Source organism: Copidosoma floridanum, unplaced genomic scaffold (genome assembly GCF_036245765.1).
Source record: "Copidosoma floridanum isolate Cflo_tuat_1 unplaced genomic scaffold, Cflo_Japanese_pri ptg000009l, whole genome shotgun sequence".
Classification (NCBI taxonomy): domain Eukaryota; kingdom Metazoa; phylum Arthropoda; class Insecta; order Hymenoptera; family Encyrtidae; genus Copidosoma; species Copidosoma floridanum.
The window spans coordinates 1630648-1653367 of NW_028321886.1; the positions used below are offsets into that span (position 1 = coordinate 1630648).

General features: G+C 32.9%; 2 protein-coding genes and 2 non-coding genes across 4 annotated transcripts; 1 reads left to right on the forward strand and 3 right to left on the reverse strand.

The window, feature by feature from the left end:
* Positions 1-3031: 3031 nt before the first annotated feature.
* TRNAE-UUC (transfer RNA glutamic acid (anticodon UUC)) lies at positions 3032-3103 on the reverse strand. The gene has a single exon. It is a non-coding gene; the product is annotated as a tRNA-Glu (tRNA).
* Positions 3104-7109: 4006 nt separating this feature from the next.
* On the reverse strand, positions 7110-21788 carry LOC106645736 (uncharacterized). Its single transcript, XM_089589511.1, is given in 4 exon segments — positions 7110-7431; positions 15921-16279; positions 16763-17632; positions 21710-21788. Coding segments are annotated over 3 exon segments (1476 nt in total). The 5' UTR covers positions 17601-17632; positions 21710-21788; the 3' UTR covers positions 7110-7152.
* On the forward strand, positions 8407-12175 carry LOC106645741 (uncharacterized). The gene is made up of 9 exons (XM_089589510.1): positions 8407-8957; positions 9197-9508; positions 9895-10258; positions 10361-10421; positions 10523-10699; positions 10849-11049; positions 11214-11354; positions 11415-11597; positions 11706-12175. Exons 1-9 carry the CDS (start codon positions 8534-8536, stop codon positions 11934-11936), a joined length of 2094 nt encoding a protein of 697 aa, XP_089445636.1. The 5' UTR covers positions 8407-8533; the 3' UTR covers positions 11937-12175.
* On the reverse strand, positions 15207-15278 carry TRNAE-UUC (transfer RNA glutamic acid (anticodon UUC)). The gene has a single exon. It is a non-coding gene; the product is annotated as a tRNA-Glu (tRNA).
* Positions 21789-22720: the final 932 nt, after the last annotated feature.

Below are 22720 nucleotides of genomic sequence, written 5' to 3' on the forward strand. Positions count from 1 at the left end.
AATCATTCAACAGAGGATAATGTTTTTTGTAAAATATTACATGGGTATGTAACAAATGTATGTATTTGTAATTGATGAAATAAAATAAAAGTAACAAGAGAAATAATCGGAAAGAATACTTTCTACTAGAAATATTAACCTTGATTATATCCACCTTCATACAATAACTAAAACAGAAACATAATAAATTAAAAATACTATTACCATCAATGGTGTAATAGAGAAAAGGGAGTACACCAATAATAGTAAATTTTGTTGATGTAAGTCCGCTAAGAGTATAGTTAGTTTTTTTAGTGATGAACCCTGAAATGCTTATTGTTTAAAGTTTTCTAGTAAAATAAATAGCAAGTTCTAAGGTCTTTCATCAATTTAAGTTTATAGTAGAACTTTACTGATAAATCTTAAAGCAATAGTGAGTTTATAAATATATGGTTTTAATTACTCTGTCTTAGAACTCAACCGAATTGATACTTCTTCAAACTGACAATTTGTCTTTTCATGCTGTGTTTCATTGTATAGTCGTTCTTTATTACGTGGAAATACACACACGAGTTTAGTTTCTAATGTGTTGCAAATATTTTTACATATTGTGAACTTGTTACATATTTATTACGTAACATATTATGTTCTTTATCGCGCGTTGGTCCGCAAAAACAGCTTATCAGTCAGTCGTACCGTCTGCGTCTCATTAATCAACACGTTGGCAGCCAAAAAATCGTCACTCTACTTGGTAACTCCAAAATTAATAAATATACTTGAATTATTAGTTAGCGTCTTTAAACATTATTTTCTACGCGTACTCGTACCGTAGGGGTAATTTCTTGAAATGTCCTTTCTTTCAACTCACTGATACGAGCTTTCAAATTTCAACCACATCATCACCACACAGTCCGCGCACTAAAAGCAATATTGAACACGATTTTTCATTACTCGGTTTGTTATTTAAGGCATAGCAACAAATCAGCGAAAAAATGAAGGCATTAAGTAGAAATAGCTTGTCAAAATTTCGAGTCCAAATAGCTGCTTGCTTCAGGTAAGTTTTAAGTTGTATCATATTTCGAGGTATTTTCTTCGTTACAAGATTTTAAAAAAAAATATTTCAACAATTTAGCACATCGGTGGGATCTAAGCAGCAAAGTAAATCAAAAACAACAATTAATGACCAAGAAATTTCACATTTTACGAAATTAAGCGATGAATGGTGGGATACAGTTCACGGCGATTTGTGGACCTTGCACGTATTAAACCCAATGAGAGTAAAATTTATCAAGGATGGCTTATTGAATGCTGGATTGAACGCAACTACGCTGAGTCGACCACTTGAGGGTGTTAGGATTTTGGATGTGGGATGTGGTGGAGGGATTCTTTCGGAGAGTCTAGCCAAACAAGGGGCTCAGGTTACTGGGTTGGATGCTACCAAGAAATTGATCGACATAGCCAAGGCACACGCATCCTTGGACAAGAACTTAGCGTCAAATTTAAAATACGTTCATTCGACTATCGAGGATTTTTCGATGGAAAATAAGGAGCAGTTTGATGCTGTTGTGTCGTGTGAGGTTCTCGAACACGTCGACAACCAGGAGCTATTTTTAAAAGTACGATGATATTTTTATGTGCACAGCTGATATTGAACTCTGAACAATATATTGTTTTATTGGTTTGTTGCAGAGTTGTACGGAAGTTTTAAAACCCAAGGGATCGATAATGGTTTCAACGGTGAACAAAACCTTTACTTCTTGGGTTTGTGGGATTATTCTGGCAGAGTATGTGTTGAGGATAATACCAGTGGGTACTCACGACTGGAAGAAATTCATAAGTCCCGAAGATACCATAAAAATATTGGAAAAATGTAAGCTATTGCGATTTTCATACGAGTTTAAAGAAATACTTCTCTAAATCGCTTACTTCTTACAGATAGCTGCAAAATAAAATTGACTCGTGGATTTAGTTTTAATCCAGTTACGGGTAGATGGTCATGGATACGATCGAATGCATTAAATTTTATTATTCATGCTATTAAAAAGTAATTAATAAAAAGTGATCATTTAATCCATTTGTAAATAAAAATTAGTTGAATTGAAATGAAGAAAATTTTTTTGTAACAATAAACGTGTAAAAATGTATTTCAGACTGTTCTATTTCTCTTATCGTTGTAGATGTGTTTTATTAAAATTGTAAATTATTTAAATAATAACAGTACAGTCTCACATCATTGAAGTTGCATCAACGAAATTGTCAGTAAAATTTTAAAAATATAAAAGCATTATCTACAATGTGCTTGAATATATATATAATTGGAAAAAAATTCAATTATTTTTAACTACTTTGAGCTTTTTATGATATTAAAATGCGATAAAGACAAGATTTAATCCTAAGGATTAAGATAGAAAAAAATTATTTAAACATCCAACCTTCCCGCAGTCTGCAGTAATCTACACTTAGTGTGTAGAGGTTGTGTTAATTTTTGATAGAGTGACGATTGTTATATTTACAGTTTTATAAAACGAAATTATGACTAAATGACTCAAACTTTTATGTTCAAATATTTGTTTGAGCTCATTAATTTTCTCTAAAAATTTTACAATTTTTTTCGCGTATTGCATCGTAAAACGTTTACATAGATTGTAAAACAAACTAAAAAAAATATTTGTTATAAATATTCCGGACATCAGAAAAATATTTTAAAAATATGTACGAAGCATGCCTACTTGCCTCTATCCATCTATTTTATTACTTATTTGCTACATTTGTTGATGTTTACTATTTTCAACCTCATATTGAAATTGTAAATAACATGTAACAATTCAAACTTTCATCTTTTTTTCATTAGGACAGTAGTAATTATGTTTGATAATTTCAAATTGCAATACAAATTCTAGCTTGTTTTAAGTTTAATAAGCTTAAACACGTCGATAAACAATTTGCCTTACAAATATAATTAGTAAGTACATAATAAATCATCATCCTCCTATTTATAGAAGTTGTGAGAAACGTCACATTAAAGAGAATATTGAGTACTAAAACAAAAATATTCCGATACCGGGAATCGAACCCGAGCCTCCTGGGTGAAAGCCAGGTATCCTAGCCACTAGACCATATCGGAGATGGAAGTGAAGGGCTACATAGCACTCAGCATCAGAGAAGTATCGCCAAACGTTTGACTATCGAGAAGAAATTTTTATTTTGCTTAAAAAATTAATTTACTTGTATTTTGTGTAAGTTTATTTTTATATCATAAATGAAAAGACTTGGGAAAAAATTTTAAAACAATGATTCACTGTTGTAAAATATTAGAAAAACTCTATTAAATAATTTTGCATTATCATTTCAAGAAGATTATTTTGTGTACAACAGGCATTTCAATTGTCAAATGTATCTTTTGCCGGTAAGACAAAACTGATTACTACCTTATCAACCACTTTTTCACTTGTGATATAAGTATATATGGAAATGTTAATAAATATTTTACTTACCAATTTTAGGTTACCCGAACAATTGAAAAAAAAAAAAAAAAAAAAAAAAAAAATTTAATTAGTAAAAACTTTTAGTGATCAAGAATGAGGTATTCACTATGTACGTGTGAGGTTAAATCGGTAAATGACTATTAGTCAAATTATCTTGTGCTTAATATTTCATTTACCCATTTTTTATATTTTAAGAATTTTCCGTAGAAAAGTGAAAATATTTTTCACTTTAATTAACTCCTTTGAATGTGAGCTCATTGAAAAGTAAGCCTAGATTCAGATATTACGATGAAATCGAGATACACTAATAGGTTAGTGAAAACAATTCGAGAGTCAATGATTATTTAATGACCCTGAGTCTATGAAGACAAAATTTTCAATACCAAAACAATTATCAACCATACGATTTCTCAAATATTATTCAATGCTCCGTAAATGAATCACAAACATCATTTAAAAAGGATTAACTTTAATTCTTGGATAAATTTATCATAAAATTTTATCATAATTAATTTTATGTGATTTTTGTGATGGCGTAGTAGTCATATTTTAATAGCATGTACATAACTGCATTCCGAAATGCCTATTGCGCTATACATTTTGTATACTTTCAATTATACAAGTAATCTAGCAAATTAGGATTAATTTTAAGTGTCGAATTTCACTATCCACACAACGAATTAAACAGATTATAATTTATTAAGCAACCAGCATCAAATGTGTAAATTTTTCGTTTATGCGTAAAAATACTATTTTTCAGCTGCAGCTGTGACTCGATGTTGACGTACCATATATATAAATATATATATATATATAAGTATGAGGCGATGGCAGATTTCCCTGTAAATTTTCCTGTACCTTAAACAGTATTTTCCTATTCATGTATAAGATGTTTATATATGATTCACGAATCATTGATACAATCGAGAGTCAATTTTTTTAATATAGCAAACTTGTTAGGCTTTCAGCTTTTCTGAAAAGCAGATACATTCCAAAAATAATTATACATAATTTGTAAATAAAGTTATATTTCAAACAAATATACACGTTTTTTATTTGTTCACTACCTTGATATTTAACCAAACATTTCTTGAGTATAAATGATTTATACTTCCCAATAACAAATACATTTTGAAACTAAGCATATTTTATTAAACTTAAAAAATTTCTAGCTGTCTCCAGTCATCTAACAATATTACTTATGAAACAATTACTAGTAAAATTAAGTAAATGATAAGATACTGAATAACCTTACTGACTAATATTTTTTAATAATCATACCATATTTCTAACAAAACATTAAAAATAAAGCATCATAAAGCCTATGAAATAATGGCGTTTCTCTTTGAATGGCAAAAAATTTGTCTAGACATATGCACATATTTTGATATAAGTTTGGACTGATATAAATGCTAAAAAGGCCAACGTCATATTGCGTGTAGAGTAGGTCTATACACATATTTATAACGTATTTTTTATATTTTATAACGTATTTTAATTCGAGAACAACCCACATTTATACCAGACTTAAAATAGTAAAATCAGTTCGAATCGGCACTCGTGTGCTCGTTTCCAGGGACTCCCCTGATTAGGCTAAAGAAGTAGTTCTTGTAGATGAGAGGAGTCACATCGTCACTGACAAAGTTGCGTTCCGGTTTTTGCGAGGCGAATGGGTTCCTCCTAGGCTCCAACTCGATTTTTAAATTACGGTACTCGCGAATGCGCACCAAGTCGTGCGGCAACTCCATCTCCGTGTACGAGGTCACCAGCACGGGTACTCCGTAGTCGCAGAACTTTTCGATCGTCTGGGGCCACGTGTCCTGAAAATTATAATGGAAAAATGCACATGAGGAACTATCCCGTTTTTCTTCCCTATTTCAAATCATGAACACAGATTTCAGTGATTTACGTGCAAAAAATACATTTGTACACATTTTATCCATCGATATAATAATTACGTATAGACCACGGAAAAACGGTATCACCTCCATTAAAAAATTAACCCCATCTTCATGGTAGGCGTAAAAAATAACATTTTATTTGAAAATTTGGGACAAAAACAGGATATTGTTTGTGGATTTCTTAGTATACATTGACTTTTAATGAGTAAAAGTATTTTTAGGAATACTCATATGAGAAATAGCTTTTTCCTGTCTATGGTGGCGCGGAAAATCCAATTTTCCATGTACTACCATTAAAAATACATGAAAGGAATACGGTTATACATCGATGATAGTGATGAAGAATGAGGTATTTACTATGTACGTGTGAGGTTAAATCGGTAAATGACTATTAGTCAAATTATCTTGTGCTTAATATTTCATTTACCCATTTTTTATATTTTAAGAATTTTCCGTAGAAAAGTGAAAATATTTTTACTTTAATTAACTCCTTTGAATGTGAGCTCATTGAAAAGTAAGCCTAGATTAAGATATTACGATGAAATCGAGATACACTAATAGGTTAGTGAAAACAATTCGAGAGTCAATGATTATTTAATGACCCTGAGTCTATGAAGACAAAATTTTCAATACCAAAACAATTATCAACCATACGATTTCTCAAATATTATTCAATGCTCCGTAAATGAATCACAAACATCATTTAAAAAGGATTAACTTTAATTCTTGGATAAATTTATCATAAAATTTTATCATCATTAATTTTATGTGATTTTTGTGATGGCGTAGTAGTCATATTTTAATAGCATGTACATAACTGCATTCCGAAATGCCTATTGCGCTATACATTTTGTATACTTTCAATTATACAAGTAATCTAGCAAATTAGGATTAATTTTAAGTGTCGAATTTTACTATCCACACAACGAATTGAACAGATTATAATTTATTAAGCAACCAGCAACAAATGTGTAAATTTTTCGTTTATGCGTAAAAATACTATTTTTCAGCTTTAGCTGTGACTCGATGTTGACGTACCATATATATATATATATATATATTAGTATGAGGCGATGGCAGATTTCCCTGTAAATTTTCCTGTACCTTAAACAGTATTTTCCTATTCATGTATAAGATGTTTATATATGATTCACGAATCATTGATACAATCGAGAGTCAATTTTTTTAATATAGCAAACTTGTTAGGCTTTCAGCTTTTCTGAAAAGCAGATACATTCCAAAAATAATTATATATAATTTGTAAATAAAGTTATATTTTAAACAAATATACACGTTTTTTATTTGTTCACTACCTTAATATTTAACCAAACATTTCTTGAGTATAAATAATTTATACTTCCCAATAACAAATACATTTTGAAACTAAGCATATTTTATTAAACTTAAAAAATTTCTAGCTGTCTCCAGTCATCTAACAATATTACTTATGAAACAATTACTAGTAAAATTAAGTAAATGATAAGATACTGAATAACCTTACTGACTAATATTTTTTAATAATCATACCATATTTCTAACAAAACATTAAAAATAAAGCATCATAAAGCCTATGAAATAATGGCGTTTCTCTTTGAATGGCAAAAAATTTGTCTAGACATATGCACATATTTTGATATAAGTTTGGACTGATATAAATGCTAAAAAGGCCAACGTCATATTGCGTGTAGAGTAGGTCTATACACATATTTATAACGTATTTTTTATATTTTATAACGTATTTTAATTCGAGAACAACCCACATTTATACCAGACTTAAAATAGTAAAATCAGTTCGAATCGGCACTCGTGTGCTCGTTTCCAGGGACTCCCCTGATTAGGCTAAAGAAGTAGTTCTTGTAGATGAGAGGAGTCACATCGTCACTGACAAAGTTGCGTTCCGGTTTTTGCGAGGCGAATGGGTTCCTCCTAGGCTCCAACTCGATTTTTAAATTACGGTACTCGCGAATGCGCACCAAGTCGTGCGGCAACTCCATCTCCGTGTACGAGGTCACCAGCACGGGTACTCCGTAGTCGCAGAACTTTTCGATCGTCTGGGGCCACGTGTCCTGAAAATTATAATGGAAAAATGCACATGAGGAACTATCCCGTTTTTCTTCCCTATTTCAAATCATGAACACAGATTTCAGTGATTTACGTGCAAAAAATACATTTGTACACATTTTATCCATCGATATAATAATTACGTATAGACCACGGAAAAACGGTATCACCTCCATTAAAAAATTAACCCCATCTTCATGGTAGGCGTAAAAAATAACATTTTATTTGAAAATTTGGGACAAAAACAGGATATTGTTTGTGGATTTCTTAGTATACATTGACTTTTAATGAGTAAAAGTATTTTTAGGAATACTCATATGAGAAATAGCTTTTTCCTGTCTATGGTGGCGCGGAAAATCCAATTTTCCATGTACTACCATTAAAAATACATGAAAGGAATACGGTTATACATCGATGATAGTGATGAAGAATGAGGTATTCACTATGTACGTGTGAGGTTAAATCGGTAAATGACTATTAGTCAAATTATCTTGTGCTTAATATTTCATTTACCCATTTTTTATATTTTAAGAATTTTCCGTAGAAAAGTGAAAATATTTTTCACTTTAAATAACTCCTTTGAATGTGAGCTCATTGAAAAGTTAGCCTAGATTAAGATATTACGATGAAATCGAGATACACTAATAGGTTAGTGAAAACAATTCGAGAGTCAATGATTATTTAATGACCCTGAGTCTATGGAGACAAAATTTTCAATACCAAAACAATTATCAACCATACGATTTCTCAAATATTATTCAATGCTCCGTAAATGAATCACAAACATCATTTAAAAAGGATTAACTTTAATTCTTGGATAAATTTATCAAAAAATTAGAAATGCGTCAAATTTTTCCATTAGATGTCTCATAATGACACATACGACTAATGACCCCCACTAAGGAGGGTCAGCAAGTAGCTATAAAACCGATCCCATCCATCGTTTCTGTATCAGTTGAAGATTAGCTTCAATCGACAATACTTGCTAAACTAATATAACAGTTTCTGTCCAAGTTCATTTGCACCATAGACGACATTTCCGTCACAGTTAAGGCGAGGCTAGCTTCAATTCCTTAAAATCGAGTTGATCAACGAGTCAAGGGGACAATGGAAGATTTGAACGAACTGTACACCAGCCTTCATCAGTACTGCAAGGAGCAAAACAAGATGTCAGCTTACAATGAAAATTGTGTCAAAGAATTCAAGAAGTCCCTGATGAATTTAACGCCAGACCAGCGCTTGGATTTAACCAACCGAACAACAAGTGGACGTACCCTTCTTTTCCAAGCTTGCAAAAATGGCCACACGGACGTGGTTGATTTGCTATTGAGATTTTGCAAAGCTGACGTTGAGAAGAGGAGTACCTGCGGATTTCATCTCTACGAGTGCTCGATGACGCCGTTGATGTGCGCCATCCGATTTGAAAAAATTTACGTTGTCAGGTGCCTTTTGGACCACGGCGCTGACCCCAACGCGAGATTCGAGGTGGAACCGTCTGCTGAGTTTCGGGACTGCCGAACATGTTTTTGGCGTAAGTAGAAAAAATTGTTTTTTTATATGGATATGTTTGTCGTAAATTTCATTGAAATAAAATTGGTTATTTAGTCTCAAGGAAAATTTTGTTCGATTAATCTATATTGAATGATATTCTACTCCCAAGATCAAGATCTGATTGCTTAAGTTGAATAAATTTATAATTCAATAGAAAAACATACTGCAGTCTTTGATGAGATTATTTTATTGATTTTCGAACGCGTTACATTATTGCAGATGCTTGCAAAAGCATGGATCCTTGGTCGGAATGTTATTACCCAATCGCTTACAACAACGCGACGTGTTTCATGCAATGCGTGGCGGAAAACTTCAGGGAGGCTATCACGCTTTTGTTGCAAAATGGAGCAGACGTCAATGCCAGGGACAATGAAAACTGTACTGCTCTTCATTACGCGGTTAGAGACAATAACATGGGAATGGTCAAGTTTTTACTGGACAATGAGGCCGATCCTTACGCAAGGGACAATCAGAATCAGGATGCACTGGTACTTGCTTCTCTTGGATACAAGCAGATGATATTGTTACTTGGTGAGCTAAATATTTCAATGAGAAATTATAATAAAAAGGTTTTTTTTTTTTTTTCTTATTAACGACATTACGACGTACGATGCAAAAACCAGTAGGTGAAAACAGGTGTAGGGTGAAGAAAAATAGGGTGATAAACCTTTAACGAGTACGTTCCTTTATGAAAAATCGTTTCAAAGTTAAATATCAGCAATTTTTTCAAAAGTACTGATGGAACATAAAAATTAAAAATTTTAGGGAAAATGTTCCTAGAAAATTGAATCTTTTTATTCCAGACTGGTTTTCGTTTTAAGACAAAAAATTTTCCATCAAATCTTCTCGACATATCAAAATTCTATGATACAATTTTTTGGCAGTGAGTAACTAACAAGATTTAAATACTATTGCAGCTGAAAATGTGAGATACCCAAAGGAACGAATTGCCGAAGCTTGGGAACTATACGGGACCTCCATGGATTTGGCGTGGTTCGAAAAATCGAGCATACAGTACAAAACATTACGAAAAGCTCTGAAGAAAACTAGCCTATTAATCCGCCAACGTCTTGATGAAAATACCGAACAGTTTGGAACAACGGCAGGACTAAATCTGCCAGAGTCCACAACTGCTGAGGAATTAGATGGCTACAGTAGTTCTGATTTTAAACTAGAAAATTTAGCAATTGAAATGAGGATTTTGGGACTGCAGCACGGTTATTTTTTAAATAATGTGCTCAACTCCCAACCACCTATCACAAATACGTCTCAAATGACCCTGTAGGTGAACATTACTGTCTTAAATTGACCACAACTCAACTATCTACTGTAGATTTTTTTATTAGGTAGAAATTTGCAATGTAATGTAATTATTTTCCACAGATTCCAGTACCGATTCAAAGTGTGGATACAGACCTTACAAAGTCGCTTGGAGAAACATTCCGTGAGTTATCTCACATTATTAATTGTTTTTTTTTTTCATTTATACATTCACCCATAAAATTTTCGTCCTTTGTTACAAATATTTTTCGCTCGAATTTACAGATCTTGTGTGGCAGCTTTCCAATATTTATATGTCAGATCATATATGAATTAACCAACTTGTATAATGATTTACGCAGTGGTACGGACTTTTCACTACGCCCCTCATTCATTCTCAATTATTGCGACGTGAAAAAAATGTTTCAACTTTTGTCTACAAAACTCGTTGAAGCGAATAAGGTATTTTTTTTTTTTTTTTTTTTTTTCATCATTTTTACAGGCATAACTGTGTTTTCACGGGACAGTACAATATTTAGATATACGTAGTAGACCAACACGTAGGCTTATGTGTCAAATTTTTATCTAATTATTATAATTTCTTTTATAAGGATACCGCAAATCACGAGGATCAAGATTCAAAGTTTGAAAAAGTTTTACAATGGATGGCAAGGCTATCACACATACTTGCTCTAACTGCAACATCTAAAGAAGAACAGTTAGAAGTTAAACAGTTGATTGTGGATTTTGCAAAAAATAAGTTCAGGACACAATCAACAGGAGACACGTTTTTGCATTGTTTCTTTATAGAAGTAGGTTTCAGAATTAAATTTTTTAAATAAATTCACTACAATAAATAAAAATTGAGCGAATAATTTATTTTTATTAATTTATTACGTAATAAAATATAAGGCATGTATTAAATGTCATGAATAAAAAAATATTTATGAAACACTTTGTTGTTAAAAAATTTTAGGATAGCCGCAATGTCGACAACAATCTCCCTGAAAATAATATTGATGGAAATGAAGCTCAAAATCTTGACGGGGATTGGCCATTTTTTAATGGTATCGAAGTGAAACGCGTCATTGAAACACGGTTAATACATTTTACTGAGGTAAGAAACTATTGTTTAAATTACCAAGAAAAGATTTTTTTTAATTTTCATGGTAAACAGTTTCAGAATTCCGACACAAGCATTTTTAGAGATAATACTAGGGATGTGGACAAGATGCATTATGTTAAATGCTTTGAAAACGTACTCAAATTTGTCATTGAATCTGGAGTACCTATCAACGCTAAAAATAAGGACGGATACACTTCTCTTCATCTTGCAGTCGTGCATAATTATAGTTCAAGCGTGAGTAGAATAAACATTTGGAAATGCACAGATTATTTTGTTCATATAGAATATATATGTATATGTTTGACTTTGGTCATAATTGAAAATTTGATGATATTTTTTCAGATCTGCAAAATATTGGTCAATGGAAGCGGTCATGTGTACATAATAAATGAACATACGATGGATGAGTTAGAGGCTTCCATTCATGGAAATAACATTCGGATGTTTCAATCATTGAGCCTCCGTATACTTTCAGCTAAGGCTGTTAATAAGTATAACATAGATTATTCCAACATGCCCCGGTCAATTAAACAATTCATCAGTGACCATGATTTGATTATAGAAGTACACTAATTGAAATTAAACGTGAAAAAATCTGCGAGTAAAATTTTTTTAAGCTTATCAAAATGACGTACATTATTTTCGAATTACACATTGCAGTACTCGTAGTGACATAATACTTAAATTGTCCAATAAAGCGATTAAAGGAATTCTCTCTTGTACTAAACTCATGTCAATATTGAAATTATAGATAAATTAGTAATACTTCGAAATATGAAATTCTGACGAGGCATGCAATTTTATGACATTCAAATCATTCAACAGAGGATAATGTTTTTTGTAAAATATTACATGGGTATGTAACAAATGTATGTATTTGTAATTGATGAAATAAAATAAAAGTAACAAGAGAAATAATCGGAAAGAATACTTTCTACTAGAAATATTAACCTTGATTATATCCACCTTCATACAATAACTAAAACAGAAACATAATAAATTAAAAATACTATTACCATCAATGGTGTAATAGAGAAAAGGGAGTACACCAATAATAGTAAATTTTGTTGATGTAAGTCCGCTAAGAGTATAGTTAGTTTTTTTAGTGATGAACCCTGAAATGCTTATTGTTTAAAGTTTTCTAGTAAAATAAATAGCAAGTTCTAAGGTCTTTCATCAATTTAAGTTTATAGTAGAACTTTACTGATAAATCTTAAAGCAATAGTGAGTTTATAAATATATGGTTTTAATTACTCTGTCTTAGAACTCAACCGAATTGATACTTCTTCAAACTGACAATTTGTCTTTTCATGCTGTGTTTCATTGTATAGTCGTTCTTTATTACGTGGAAATACACACACGAGTTTAGTTTCTAATGTGTTGCAAATATTTTTACATATTGTGAACTTGTTACATATTTATTACGTAACATATTATGTTCTTTATCGCGCGTTGGTCCGCAAAAACAGCTTATCAGTCAGTCGTACCGTCTGCGTCTCATTAATCAACACGTTGGCAGCCAAAAAATCGTCACTCTACTTGGTAACTCCAAAATTAATAAATATACTTGAATTATTAGTTAGCGTCTTTAAACATTATTTTCTACGCGTACTCGTACCGTAGGGGTAATTTCTTGAAATGTCCTTTCTTTCAACTCACTGATACGAGCTTTCAAATTTCAACCACATCATCACCACACAGTCCGCGCACTAAAAGCAATATTGAACACGATTTTTCATTACTCGGTTTGTTATTTAAGGCATAGCAACAAATCAGCGAAAAAATGAAGGCATTAAGTAGAAATAGCTTGTCAAAATTTCGAGTCCAAATAGCTGCTTGCTTCAGGTAAGTTTTAAGTTGTATCATATTTCGAGGTATTTTCTTCGTTACAAGATTTTAAAAAAAAATATTTCAACAATTTAGCACATCGGTGGGATCTAAGCAGCAAAGTAAATCAAAAACAACAATTAATGACCAAGAAATTTCACATTTTACGAAATTAAGCGATGAATGGTGGGATACAGTTCACGGCGATTTGTGGACCTTGCACGTATTAAACCCAATGAGAGTAAAATTTATCAAGGATGGCTTATTGAATGCTGGATTGAACGCAACTACGCTGAGTCGACCACTTGAGGGTGTTAGGATTTTGGATGTGGGATGTGGTGGAGGGATTCTTTCGGAGAGTCTAGCCAAACAAGGGGCTCAGGTTACTGGGTTGGATGCTACCAAGAAATTGATCGACATAGCCAAGGCACACGCATCCTTGGACAAGAACTTAGCGTCAAATTTAAAATACGTTCATTCGACTATCGAGGATTTTTCGATGGAAAATAAGGAGCAGTTTGATGCTGTTGTGTCGTGTGAGGTTCTCGAACACGTCGACAACCAGGAGCTATTTTTAAAAGTACGATGATATTTTTATGTGCACAGCTGATATTGAACTCTGAACAATATATTGTTTTATTGGTTTGTTGCAGAGTTGTACGGAAGTTTTAAAACCCAAGGGATCGATAATGGTTTCAACGGTGAACAAAACCTTTACTTCTTGGGTTTGTGGGATTATTCTGGCAGAGTATGTGTTGAGGATAATACCAGTGGGTACTCACGACTGGAAGAAATTCATAAGTCCCGAAGATACCATAAAAATATTGGAAAAATGTAAGCTATTGCGATTTTCATACGAGTTTAAAGAAATACTTCTCTAAATCGCTTACTTCTTACAGATAGCTGCAAAATAAAATTGACTCGTGGATTTAGTTTTAATCCAGTTACGGGTAGATGGTCATGGATACGATCGAATGCATTAAATTTTATTATTCATGCTATTAAAAAGTAATTAATAAAAAGTGATCATTTAATCCATTTGTAAATAAAAATTAGTTGAATTGAAATGAAGAAAATTTTTTTGTAACAATAAACGTGTAAAAATGTATTTCAGACTGTTCTATTTCTCTTATCGTTGTAGATGTGTTTTATTAAAATTGTAAATTATTTAAATAATAACAGTACAGTCTCACATCATTGAAGTTGCATCAACGAAATTGTCAGTAAAATTTTAAAAATATAAAAGCATTATCTACAATGTGCTTGAATATATATATAATTGGAAAAAAATTCAATTATTTTTAACTACTTTGAGCTTTTTATGATATTAAAATGCGATAAAGACAAGATTTAATCCTAAGGATTAAGATAGAAAAAAATTATTTAAACATCCAACCTTCCCGCAGTCTGCAGTAATCTACACTTAGTGTGTAGAGGTTGTGTTAATTTTTGATAGAGTGACGATTGTTATATTTACAGTTTTATAAAACGAAATTATGACTAAATGACTCAAACTTTTATGTTCAAATATTTGTTTGAGCTCATTAATTTTCTCTAAAAATTTTACAATTTTTTTCGCGTATTGCATCGTAAAACGTTTACATAGATTGTAAAACAAACTAAAAAAAATATTTGTTATAAATATTCCGGACATCAGAAAAATATTTTAAAAATATGTACGAAGCATGCCTACTTGCCTCTATCCATCTATTTTATTACTTATTTGCTACATTTGTTGATGTTTACTATTTTCAACCTCATATTGAAATTGTAAATAACATGTAACAATTCAAACTTTCATCTTTTTTTCATTAGGACAGTAGTAATTATGTTTGATAATTTCAAATTGCAATACAAATTCTAGCTTGTTTTAAGTTTAATAAGCTTAAACACGTCGATAAACAATTTGCCTTACAAATATAATTAGTAAGTACATAATAAATCATCATCCTCCTATTTATAGAAGTTGTGAGAAACGTCACATTAAAGAGAATATTGAGTACTAAAACAAAAATATTCCGATACCGGGAATCGAACCCGAGCCTCCTGGGTGAAAGCCAGGTATCCTAGCCACTAGACCATATCGGAGATGGAAGTGGAGGGCTACATAGCACTCAACATCAGAGAAGTATCGCCAAACGTTTGACTATCGAGAAGAAATTTTTATTTTGCTTAAAAAATTAATTTACTTGTATTTTGTGTAAGTTTATTTTTATATCATAAATGAAAAGACTTGGGAAAAAATTTTAAAACAATGATTCACTGTTGTAAAAAATTAGAAAAACTCTATTAAATAATTTTGCATTATCATTTCAAGAAAATTATTTTGTGTACAACAGGCATTTCAATTGTCAAGTGTATCTTTTGCCGGTAAGACAAAACTGATTACTACCTTATCAACCACTTTTTCACTTGTGATATAAGTATATATGGAAATGTTAATAAATATTTTACTGACCAATTTTACGTTACCCGAACAATTAAAAAAAAAAAAAAAAAAAAAAAAAAAAAAAAAAAAAAAAAAAAAAAAAAATTTAATTAGTAAAAACTTTTAAATAAATATTTTTTCTTAGGAAAACATGAGAAAATAACAATACTTGAGTCATTAAAAACCAGGTTCAAGTGCGTGCAAATTAAGTAAATAAATAAATTTGTTAATCCACACTTTCGCGTAATTAATAATATATGACACACTTGAATACTAGGCAAATTATTGTCCATGAAACAAACCTGATTAGCAAATCCAGTCGTCCTATATAATCCCGGATTGAACAAGCAGACCATGTCAGGTCTTCCGGTTTCAATTTGATGGTAAAGTTTGTCGCAGTGGAAGGCAACGTCGATCTTGCGTTTCTTAGTTCGACAGTTGGCGCACAATTTCGGATGTCGGAGAATCTCAGCAATGTCCGGGGGCACCTGTAGCTCAGGACCGCAAAATTCCAGCCTGAGACTACGGATGCTCGGCAGCAAGTGTAAAAACAGCTTTTCCCAGACCGAGAGGTTCGCGCACTCGAACTGCAGCTCCGCGCCGATCACGTGAATCGTTAAAGACTCGCCTCTCTGAAAACATTCGCAATTTTCGTTCCATCCTGTATTTTTTACAGCATTATCCTAATTCATGATTTTAATTTTATTTATGCTTTAACGCAATTAATACTGGGTTGAATTACACTCAATCTTCAATAAAACAAATTATCATTGAGATACGGGGCCAATAAGCAATTTTCATCCCAAAGTATACAATATACTTTTAATTTTAAACTTAATACACATAATTATAACAAAGTACCCGTTGACTTTGTACGTTCAATTCGATGGTATAGAAAATTTACTCTTGTAGATATTTTATTCCCAAAATTTACGTAGGGGTGGGTAATTGTATATATATATTTTTTTTTTCATCTACGAACACAATCACACTTTCACACACAATCATGTGTACTTTTCTGATTATGATTGTTCGTGCACTCGGGCGAATCCGAGAAAAGTAGGCCTCGTAATGTAGTTTCGGTAAAAGTCACGAGGTGAACCCACCAGGACGCCTCGTCCAGCCGGGTCCAGCCCGGCCAAGCACCTCAGCCCGTGAAAAGCCGTGAGCGCCGGACTGGCGGCTTGCGACAGCGCGGCGTACGAGCAACAGTCCATCCTCTCGTAGTCGCAGGGTGCGAAAACCTCCCCCATCAGCGCGTCAAAGTCCCCCGGTAGCCCATCGCCGCCCACGGCCACCACCAGATCCGGTATCCTGGGTGCCTCGAATCCTCGCTCCGCCTGGGCCTCGAGTACACCCCTGAAGACGCGCAGCTGGTCGCAGTGGGCCCCGTGGCTGGCTCCGTGGCCCGGGCAGAAAAACTCCATCCCACAGGCGGGGCAGCACTCCAGGGGCCGCGAGCCGTGGCAGAGCCGGCACAGCCTCGGGTAGAGGAGGACCTCGCGCTCCCACGGCTCCATCGGCCGGCAGAGCGCGGCTTCCGCCACCGACAGCAGCCCCACGCGGAAGCTCCGGTACTCCTCGGGCCCGAGGTCCTTGGCCAGGGCGAGGCTGTCCGTGTCCCGGCAGAGCCTTGTTAGCACGGCGCACAGCTGGGCGTGGCGCGCCGCGTCCTCGAGGCGGTGCTTGGCCGAGCAGTACACGAGCATGCGGCAGGAGTCGCAGGGGAGCCCGAGCTCGCCGATGCAAGCCTTCGAGCACAGGTGGCACAGGCTGGGGCTGAAGTAAACTCGCGGGCGAAACGACAGTTGAACCTCATCCTCGTCGTCGTAGTCTTCGTCGTCGTGGTAAGCTGGCAGATCGAGGCGATCGGTCATGGGGATTGAGGGTTTTTTGTTGGTACGACAGGCGAGGCTGGTGGGGGTGGCTTTTGGTGCAGGCTCGTTGGGTGTCTTGGACCGGTGCTTTGACTTTCGACCCATTTTGATGACTGTCCGCGTGGCCAATCGTGGAGCTACACAGTGCAATTTCATGAGAACAATAAGAGCATCGGTGCAAAAAGTTTACTCAAGTTTTTTTTATTACTTCGTTTGAACTTTTTTCATTTTTAGGGGGACAAGGACGCTAATGTTCGCGTCATTCATTTCATTTTTTAAACCACTTCAATTATTTTTTTGTGAATTATTGATTCATAAAAATATGACAGTTGACGAAAGGGTTGAAAGTTCGGAGTTTATACGATTCAGGTGTTATAGTTGGCTTGGATGCGTATTATTTTTGTTTTCGTATTTTGTCGGTGATTGGAGTACTAGTGTAGAATAATATTTATCATTTATCTGCTGTTTGCTATTAATTAATCTTTTTAATAGTTTTTACTTTTTTTTTCATACTCGTAAAATCTGACTTGAATAATGAGGTTCGATTTTCGCGTCATTAAATAACATCAATAAATAATTTTTATTAACAATCAATTCTACTTAATAAAAATTATTATTATTATTTACTCGGTGTTTTCATAGCAATTGATAACAAACAATAAATATTGTAAGCTATAACTACTTACAATTCATAACAATTACTACTAATTTTAATTTGTTTTTTCCACGTTTGGAATGTCATACAGGATGAAAATAAAATAGAAAATCACCAAGGTAATACAACTCCTCAAAAATATTTAAACGGCATAATCGCATTCGTCGTGCTCATATTATTTCCGATAAGCTTTTATGTATTATTACTATTTTTTTTTAAATTAATTAAATATACTTTAATTAGTAAAGTCACACGAATCTTATTACTCTACACAAACATATACGTAGAATAAATTTTGTCATGCCGCTTTCAAAATTTCTAGCAAAATAATTCTCACGAGGATTCCTTCAAGGAATTCATTTTTACTAGTTTTTATTAAAATTAAATTTTTCGCCAGGTAGAAATCTTTACGCAGTTCGGTTTTTCGAATACTTTGGCACATCCATCATTAAGATTGATACTACACGATACCTGGCTCGAGGAAAAGTTACGTGTCAATGTTCCTAATTTAAACATCACATCACACTGCAAAGTCATTCATCAAAACCAACGTGACATAAGTACGTGAATATATATATATATATATATATACATATATATATATATATATATATGTGAATGCATGTATCAGAGATGGCTATACGTCGAAAAAACAAATACGTAAAAAGGTAAAGGTAACTGGCCCGTGAGACATGGGACGAAGAGAGCCGACACTGAAAGTTGAAGAGAGCAGAGGAAACGGCACCTTCTTACGTAAGGTAAAAGCACCAGTACGTGAACACTTTTTCCAGAAAGTCTTTGTTTTCTCATTTTTATTGAATTTCTGATTTGCATAACAACAAAACAGTCATTGCGCCAGTAAGTTTATATTTTTTCCTTTAAAAAAAAAACAAAAAAGTTTTTCTAGGTCATGTGTACAATTAATAAATTAATTTTAAAGTTTTTTTACCAATGACCCAGTAGATGAACAGCGTGTTCAGGTATTGGTACTGATTCGTATTTTTGACCGAGTACTTGAACATCCCATGTTAATTAAATGGGAGAGAGGTTATGTTAGCTGCCTTCTACTGATTTCTATTTTTATTATGTATTGCAAATAACCAAATCGAAAAATTTCTTTCTAATTTCATTGGTGACATATTATGAAAACTATAACGACTGGCTTGACATACTATTATTATTGATTAACAGTGATTTCAATCATTTTTATGTGTTCGAGTACTGGGTATAGGTAAAACCTAATGGTACCAGTACCTGAACAGTCTCTCAAGCCACCTCATACAAGTTGCACAAATAAATAATTTTTTTCTCGTTGAGTATAAAGACTTACTGAAATATAAATTTTGTTTTATCTAAAGAACGATCAAAGGATATCAGAAACATTTTTTTTTTTTATCCACTTAAATTGAAAATAGTTTATTCAAGCTGTTCAATCTACTGGTGCAATTTTAGGAAGTGTTCACGTACTGGTGCTTTTACCTTACACCCGGATTAATCTGGACGTGGCCCAAGGAGCTTTCAGGCGCGTCGCGAGAAGAGCGCATTTTTTAAATTTAAACGAGCCGAGCTTTCTCGTGCGCCGCGTGTGCTGCAGCGGGACGGCTATACTTATGCGTTTTGTTCGCTCCTCGTCGAGTTGGATACACTTTTGTACAGGTATATATGCGTAGGTGTGCTCGTGTTGTTGATTGACGTTTCGTGTGTATTTTGTTGAGTTGAAACGATCATGTTTTGTTTCATAATGGAGCTTTGGTTCTTCGAGTGAAATGTCAAGGTTCGGTCGAAAATGAATTTTCGCGATGGTCGTCTTCGTTTCGCCAAACTAACGTTTACCAATGGATGAGTTGCAGTATTTTCTTTTTTAACTAAATTATAATTTTTAAAAAGGTATTGTTATCAATGCAACTAACATTACATCCCTGCCATCATTGACATTTTCGTGTGTACCGATATCCAAGTTGAATAACGTGTAATCTCAAAAATGTATTTTAAAAACAAATCAGCTCAAATGATGAATCACTGTGTTTCTTTTTTTTTTTTTTTTTTTTTTTTTTTTTTTTTTTTTTTTTTTTTTTTTTTTTTTTTTATCTACTTTGAGATGATAAGTTCCTGTGATTAGGCATTGAAATATATTTGGAGTGATACGGGGTTGGAAATAGTTTCTCTGGTAAGATTAAACATAGCTTCCATTAGGTTCGTTAGCTTTTATCAATGACATACAAGACATTGCGCAATACCTGATGGATAAGTTATGTAACAGATGTGGATCCGTAGAGATATGGCTAATAAAAATAAAAGTACAATAAAATAATAGAACTCGTTTGAACAAGATGTCAATAATTTTTTTAACAATTCGTAATTGCGGTACTTGAAAGTGTAGTTGATTTACATACATTTTATGCTAAAGTTATTTGGATAAGAAGAAAATTGGACTCAAAAAGGGATCGAAAGAATTTTGGTATACGTATATGAAATTTATAAAATGAAAGAGGTTAAAAATAGTTAAAAATATTAAGTTATAAGTCGCAGACATACATACTCTTTGGCTCTCGTTTCGCTCGATTGTCTCCTCTTTCGAATAAATCTCAAGATGTAATATTCTCGAAATGTTTCGCTTTGAGTACGCGCACCTCATTAAAAATAATTAATTTTCGATTCATAAATTGTACAGAATTTACAGGTAGTAGTTAGCATAGTTACTAAATTTGACCGTATGCATGGAAATAATTTAAAAAGTTAATTATAATCTTACTCGCAAAGCTAAATTTAACTATATTGTACAAAATTTAATATAATAAGTTTAAACGAAGAGTGTTCGTGTCAATTTTTGACGGTTTATAATTGCAAACTAATTTATTGTTTAAAGCATTGATCTTGGTTAAATCTTTGGGTTTTTTTTTAATTTTTAATAATTATAGACTATTACCAGTATCAACTAATTAAGAATTATAATTATATAAATTTAAAAAAAAATTCCAAGACCGTACGTGAATTCCTTATTCTCGTAAGACTCTTGCAAATAATTCAAGTCAATTTTCTCGAACGACAGTTGAAAATTATAGACTACAAACATTAAAAAGAAGTATTTCTGAAAATAAATTTTAAATAATGTACTACAATTTAGAAAAAACTTATTGCACGATTTTTTCCGTTTGAAGAAGTCAATTTATCACAAACTTGAATTGCAATTGGTACCGCGCTGATATGAATTAATTGGTCAAGCTAATTAAAAAAAAAAAAAAAAGTCATCAAGTAAATTAAATAATTAAATACCTCCTAATATTATCTGAAAGACCTCATCCTATAAAAAGACATGAATTCTGCGATTCAGCAACTAAACGACTGGCTTGTATTAGAATAGAAATAGCACTAAGAAAGTAACACACTCAATGAGATGGACAAATAAATTAGCTATTGATCACCAGACCCAAAGGTCACAAATAACAAATAAAACTCCACTGCGTCCAACGCCAAGCTGCTCACAATTCAAATCAATTCTCGAGAAAAAGCTAGTGCAGGGACGGTCGCGAAAATATAAAGGCTTGCTTTTGGCGCTCACCTCCCGCGAGGGAGACACAATAATTCTCGCGAGCTGATTCGACAGGGACGGTCCCATCCGCACAATCGCGCGCTTTCAACACGAGCTCTGCAGTGCAAGCCCGTGTATAAATAACTCGCCAAAAGGCATAAAAAGATCGAGAGAGAGAGAGAGTCTAGATTGCACCTGTAAATGTACACGGAAGAAGACGAGCGCGTTACAATTAAAACCCTTTCTATATATACAGTTGCAGTTTGACCAGGGGCTCGAAGAGGTGAAACGGCTTCGGGACGTGACAAAAGCTTGGTTTTAAATTTATTTTGTCCAAGGGCTTGTGTAAGATCCATATGTAAACGAGATAACGCGATACTGTTTGTTCGTACGGAAAGTTTTTTTTTTTTTTTTCATCACATTTTTTTTATGGTACAACTCTTGAAAAAAATTATATAAAAAACCAGTCCCTTTGTCGTTTTTTTATTTTATTTAAATTTAAAAAATAATGTTGCATGAATAAAAACTAACTTTGAGAAATTAATATTCCATGTACAACCTTTTTTATAATTAAAAATTAAATTTTTTAATGCCCACATAAGAAATATCTTAGTGTATACTTAGTTAATGTTACTTGAAAAATACAACTTACTTAAAAAATGGTGATATTGTTTTTAACAAATTTTAACAATTCTTTTGTTAATTATTAAAAATTACGGCTTTTCAAAAATGTAACATTTGCTGGAGTAAATGCACTCAGTTAATGTAGTTATAAATAAATATTTAATTGATTATTGATTGTTTAATTGAATTTACTTTCATTTCTTACTCATCAGTCGATTATTCATTTCTTTATTTTATGAATATTATATTTATGAAATATCAATCAATATCCCCCTAACGATTAATTTATTACAAAGTGTTCATTTTTTTTGTATGCTTATAATTAAACCAAAAATGGCATAATCGTAACATGATTTTCTATGTATTATAAAAAAAAACAAAAAGGAAATATTTGAAAAATGAAAATAGCCTGGTTTC

Bases quoted from the DNA above. Each gene is read 5' to 3' on its own strand.
- LOC106645741 (XM_089589510.1), top strand. From the start codon at position 8,534: ATGGAAGATTTGAACGAACTGTACACCAGCCTTCATCAGTACTGCAAG. The intron at 10,259-10,360 runs GTAGGTGAACAT...TATTTTCCACAG, and splicing joins AATACGTCTCAAATGACCCT to ATTCCAGTACCGATTCAAAG. The intron at 10,422-10,522 runs GTGAGTTATCTC...TCGAATTTACAG, and splicing joins GTCGCTTGGAGAAACATTCC to ATCTTGTGTGGCAGCTTTCC.